We start from the raw sequence: 6,343 nt of genomic DNA on the forward strand, positions 1-6,343 counted from the left end.
TGGTTTTTTTTTTGGGGGGGTGTGTGTTTTGCATTTCCTTATTTATTGACATTGTTTATACTTATATCCATTGAGTCACTGGCCAAGTAAACGGAAGGAAACGGAACTTGAGGACTGAGCTTAAAAGCTTAAACCGAGAGACCATCGCTGAGGACTCTAACGGAACGGAGACAGAAACGTTAAGAACAAGTGGGACATTATTAACATCTAACGGCCACATCCTGTGATCGGGGCACGTATATTTATTTCCTTCACTCAAGTCGCACTTATAAATGGCGCAGCAAAATTATAAATGCTTCATTCCCAAAGTGATGTATCTGGCTCTTGTCTCCATGAAGCCTTCTTCTTCTTCTTCTTCTTCTGTGATCTTCGCGTTAGTCTATCTGTTACTCTCATCATCCCTTGCTGCTGCTAATAACTTGGCTCCCAATGAACTGATCAGACTCCCAAAAGTCGTGGGCCCTGAAAGCTTGGCCTTCGACTGCAACGGCGACGGCCCTTACGTTGGTGTCTCCGACGGCCGGATTCTCAAATGGAGTCAAACTCTCAAACAATGGCTCGAGTTTGCTCTCACCTCACCACACAGGCATGTAACCCCACCTTGTCTTTGTTTTTTTTGTGTTTCTCTTTTTAAGAAAAAAAAGAGGTTAGAAGAGCAGACATGAGGGGATTATGAAAAGTTAACTATGATTAAGGCCCAACCAAAAAGTTTGGGCCAAGCATGTTTAAGTCCAAATTTTTAATTTTGAATGAAGACATTCTTATTTCTACCATCACTACTAATATTTAAATCAGCTGCTAGAATTATATTCGATTATCAGTCACCGTGTATCATTTTTATCATTTATTTTAGAAAAATCAATTTTTAATTCCTTACAAGTTTGATTAGGTTGTAACTCAATTAGTGTAAGTTAGTTCCTATAGTCTTGATTCAGTTATAACTTAGTTTTTTAATTCTAACTCAGTGTAACTTTCTCCTCATAGTTTTAACTATTTAAAAGTTTAGTCCATATATTTTTTAAAAAATAAAAGTATATATTTCATGAAACTTAGAGACTAAAGTTTTGAATAGTTAAAATTACAAAAATTAATTTGCAGTGAGCCAAACTTTAGTGACTGCATTATAACGAATCAAAACATTAGGGATTGAGTTGGATCAAATTAAATTTTATTTTCTCTGCAGTATAGGAGCAAAACCTTTTATTTATGAGGTTAAATCTTTATTACCCATTTTAAGTCTCTTTCAATGGGAATAACTTTGAGTGTTCATCATCACTATCATATCGGAACCATCAAAATCTAATATGCAATATTCATATCTCATTTTTGTATTTTTATTTTTTAAAATAATGATATAAAATCTAAAATAAAGATAATCTTTTAACTATTATTTTTCAAAAAAAAAGTTTCAAAATTTTTTTAAAAGAAAATTAATAAAAAAGTTTAAATTTTGATAATCCGCATTAAATCTAGACGGTTCAAATATGACGTGTTTACATTCTAAGTCTGTTTCAATGGGAATGGAAAGTTACCATATCCGAAATAGGAAAGAAAAGTTATCATATCCAAACCATCAAAATCTGAGATGAACAATGCATATCTCGTTTTTTATTTTTATTTTTTAAAATAATTATTTTAATGAGTATAAAATTTAAAATAATGATAATCTCTTAACTATCATTTTTTAAAAAATTTTAAAAAATAATTAATTATAAATGTTAAATCTGAACTGCCTACATTAAATCTAGATAGTTTAGATCTGATGAGTTTTAAGTGCTCATCACCTTGATAAGCACTTATACCAGGTCCATTTCAATGTGGAAAGTTGTTTAGTATGTCTTGAATGCCTAATTTTTCTTCCCTATCCACATTAAAAGCCTAAACTAGATTATCTTTGAACTAATGTTTTCTAAAACTAGTTGATTTTCAATCTCTAAATACCTCAAGCAATCTATACACATATACATATCATATCTTGATGTTTTACTACAGGGACAGGAAATTTTGTGATGGAACATTAGATTCAAAGAAAGAACCTACATGTGGGAGGCCACTGGGACTCAAATTTCACAAGAAAACATGTAATCTTTACATAGCAGATGCATACTTTGGCCTCTTAATGGTGGGACCAAGTGGTGGTGTAGCTCAACAACTAGCCACTTCTGCTAATGATGGCTCTCCTTTCCAGTTCCTCAATGCCTTAGACATTGATGAAAAATCTGGTGTTGTTTATTTCTCGGATAGCAGTACAGTATTCCAAAGAAGGTGTGTTAGGGTTTATATATACATATATACATGCTACTTTTGCTGCGTAATTATTTATTTCTTTACTTCCATAGCTTCAAATTTAAGTAAATAAACTCTAAAGCTTTCTCCTTGTGCATGAAAGGGAGTTCCAATTGGTAGTCCTTACAGGAGATAGGACAGGAAGATTGCTTAAGTATGACCCAAGTAGTAAGAAAGCACAAGTCTTGGTCCAGGGCTTTGCATTTCCAAATGGTGTGGCTCTAAGCAAGGATGGATCATTCCTTCTGTTAGCAGAATCAACTTTTAACATCATTCACAAGGTGTGGCTAAAAGGTTCTAAAGCCTACACTTCAGAACTTTTTGCAACACTTAAAAGGTCCCCAGATAATATCAAGACCAATAACAATGGAGATTTCTGGGTGGCACTGAACAGTTATAGGGCAGTGCTTGGAAATGCAGATCATAATGCAATTATGCAGAAAGAGACTTTAATGCCGTGGTGGAAAAAAGAAGACCCTGTTGCAGTAAGACTTGATGAAAATGGAGAGGCTTTGGAGGTTCTGGATGGTGGTGGAGGCCAAGAGCTTAACTCTGTAAGTGAAGTGGAAGAACATGATGGGAAGTTGTGGATAGGGTCTTCTGTGAAAGATTATGTTGCCATAGTAAATAATGCCTAGCTTTTCCATATATTGTTCTCTTTATAATGTTTTTATCTTTGATACAATATAGTTGTATCTTTGTTATATCAAACTTGTTGCATTTCATTCAAACTTGCTATGTATTGAATATCTTTAGTTGAATGAAATGATTACTTATATTCCCGTTATGCTTTATTATTGTTCTCTTGTTCTTTAATTTCTTATCTATATGCCGAGATTAAGAGGAAGCAAACTTTAATTTTATGAGCTTACGAACTTCATCTAAGGTTTTGTCATTATAAAAAAGAAAAGAATATTGAATAACCTTTTTTAATGATGACAAAACTAGTAAAAGATTTGCATATTATATGACAAAATTATCAAGTTGAAGGGATACAAGAGAAGAGAAGACTAAGAAACTTCAGATTTTTTTTTTCACTTTTTTTTAAAAATTTTTTAGTCTTTGTATCTCATGCAAAGAGTCTTGGAGAGCTTTGTTTTCACATGAAAATTAGCTTCTCATCAATATAATGGTTAAAGGAGGTTAACAACACTTTGATTTTACAAAATTTAGAAGGCAATCAAAAATGTTTTTCACATTAAATCCCTATTTAATGTGTTAACCTTGCTATCTGATGCCTTAATTACTTTGTTGATGAAAGCATATTTTTATTCTTAATTTTCGAATTAGCTTGCTAATTCTTTCACTTAATGTGTTATCATGCTTCAAAATTGATTTTCACTCTATGGAAAAATCCTAACAATTTTTAACGCTTTAACTTTATTTTTTTTGGTAGCTTGTCTCTATTTTGAGCTTGAACATGTTAATTAAAGTCTTCTACGTACGTGGTGCATCATGCATTGGGCTACGTATCATATATATGCTACTATTTTCAATAATTTTCTTGAATTTTTAATGAGCATTGGTCTATCAAATTTTAGTTAATAATATCCATCTTGTTGATACTTCTCTCATAATTAAGCATCAAAACTTGTCATTACTTCTTTAGTACGTCCATTTTTTTTTTAAACGTATATAATAACGGTACGAAAAATTTTCCTCTACTTGCTGTGAAGCCATTGGGTCTGCTGATCCTTACGGTCGCTTTACTTTATTTGATTTGCAATACCGCAGCGACAACAAATGCTTATTTCATTAATTGGGATCGGTTATGTAAATAGGATATTATTATACTTTGTCAATAACCAAATATTTATATAATTATTAACTAAAAAGATTTCACTTAATATTTTCATTGACTGTTTTTTTCGCTCTTCCTGTATTTCTTTTTAAAGGATTCTATACTGTTTGATATACCTTTCTCACTAATACATTCAATGGCCTTCTTTGAATGTGTCCAAACCACTTTAAATAATTTTCTTACCATTTTTTAATAGATGCCATGCCCACTCTTTCATGAATATATCCATACTTGTTATGAATCTTAATTTTTTTTATGTGACCACATGTTTATTTCAACATCTTTTTACCTTCACCATATACTCATGTTCTCCTTTTAAAACCTGACATTTACTACCACATATAGTGCAATAAAATTTTCCTTCGACCTTATTAGATACTCTTCCGGTCCTAAATATAAGGCTCCTTTTATAGTGTGAATTACATTACAAAAAGAGTCTTATATTTAGAATCAGAAGAGTATTTTTTTTGTCACAAATAGCTCCAATAGTGTTTCTCTATTTAAACCACCCAACTTAAATTTAATGATTGACATCTCTATTAATTTCATTATCTTTTGTATAATTGACCTAAAAATTATGAATGTTTACAATTGCGATATGATTTGATCTCCTGTCCAAATCACTTCTAACTATTTCATGAATTACAATAGTACCACAAAAGTGAAACAGTTAAGCTTCAGGCTTTTCAAAATGAAAAATTGAAAATATATTGAAAATTTGAAACTACCAACTACGTAGAAAAGCAGCTTGCAACCATAACGACGCTATCACGAATTGATAATTTACAATCTTTAATTGACACAACTAACTAAGTACACTATGTCAACCTATCTAATGCCGGCGTGAGTAAATAATGTTAAAAGGTTATAAAGATTCAATACTGTCCAATTTTAAATTATAATAAATGGACTGAAAATTAGATAAAAGATGTAAAAGTCATCTAATCTCACTTTGTTTTGGGGACAAACAATCCAATATTTAAAACTATATTGAGTTCCGACAAATTTGAACTCTAATCAACCTAGGCCCTAAATTTCTTTTTGGTAAACTTACATTTTTTTTTTTGAGATACAAGGAAAATTGGACGAATTAAAACAAAAACCTCAAGTCAAACATAATATTTAATATAATCTACTACAGTCTACAATACATGGATAATTATTTGACACGTGGAAGCAGCAAACAGGATATTTGACTTCAATCTTTCGCTAATAAATTTTTCACAGCGAAAAGTCAATTCCTTTCACACAACTTGAACTCAATCCCTTATATTTATAAATTTTTTATGTAAAATTATCATATACTCCCTCCACTTAAAATATAAGATAAACTTTACCTATTTATATTTTATCAAGAAATTAGTTAAAATCAGTTTAAAACAATAAATATGTAAAATATGTAAAACAATAAATGAATTAAAGAAAAAGAGAATAAAACTCATTAAATGTTCAGACACAAATAAATATTATCTTCTAAAAAATGTGAAGCCCCTATAATAAATTCATCTTATATTTTGAACTGAACGGATTAGTTTTCAAAATATTAAATGTACACCATTAAAATTTTGATCTGACAAGAAAAAGGAAGGGGAAGGAGCACCCATTCCCCGGTACATATGTGTGTGTATGCTTTATTTCTCGATGATCTCTCCATCACTATAACCCATGAAGCCTTCTTCTTCTTCTTCCCCAATTTTCTGTTTTCTTCTGTTGCTCTCATTTGCAGCAACCCTTGGCCTTCGCCTCTGGTGAAGTGATTTTCAAGGATGGCATGAAAAACTCCATTGAACTCAGACTCCCGAACGCTTCAGGCCCTGAAAGCTTCGCCTTTGACTGTATTGGCGAGGGCCCATATACTGGTATATCAAATGGTACAGGATCCTCAAATGGCAAGGAACTCACAAAGGATGGGCTGAGTTTGCTGTCACCTCACCAAACAGGCAGTTAAAGCTATTTCATAAAATTTTGACTAAAAAATGATCTGTAATTAATATTGATCATCTATATACATATTGCATGTAGAAACCTCATAACTGTGTGGGTTTGGCTCGTTTGTGTAGAAGTATAATGTGTTTCTTAGTTTGAAATCTTGGCTTTTTCTACCTAAATCTTTTCAAATGTGTGATTATAGGGATAGGAAACCATGTGATGGATCAACAGATCCCAACGAGGAGCCTACTTGTGGGAGGCCACTGCGACTCAAATTTGACAGCATAACTTGTAATCTTTATATAGCAGATGCATACTTTGGACTCC

At 31.9% G+C, this 6,343-nt stretch overlaps 1 protein-coding gene across 1 annotated transcript; it reads left to right on the plus strand.

Moving 5' to 3' along the window:
- The first annotated feature begins 272 nt into the window (after positions 1-272).
- LOC114760905 (protein STRICTOSIDINE SYNTHASE-LIKE 10-like) lies at positions 273-6,035 on the plus strand. The gene is made up of 4 exons (XM_028950216.1): positions 273-586; positions 1,993-2,269; positions 2,394-2,909; positions 5,814-6,035. Exons 1-4 carry the CDS (start codon positions 273-275, stop codon positions 6,033-6,035), a joined length of 1,329 nt encoding a protein of 442 aa, XP_028806049.1.
- Positions 6,036-6,343: the final 308 nt, after the last annotated feature.

Source organism: Neltuma alba, unplaced genomic scaffold, assembly GCF_004799145.2.
Source record: "Neltuma alba isolate B1F8T4 unplaced genomic scaffold, ASM479914v2 tig00011039_pilon, whole genome shotgun sequence".
Taxonomy (NCBI): Eukaryota; Viridiplantae; Streptophyta; class Magnoliopsida; order Fabales; family Fabaceae; genus Neltuma; species Neltuma alba.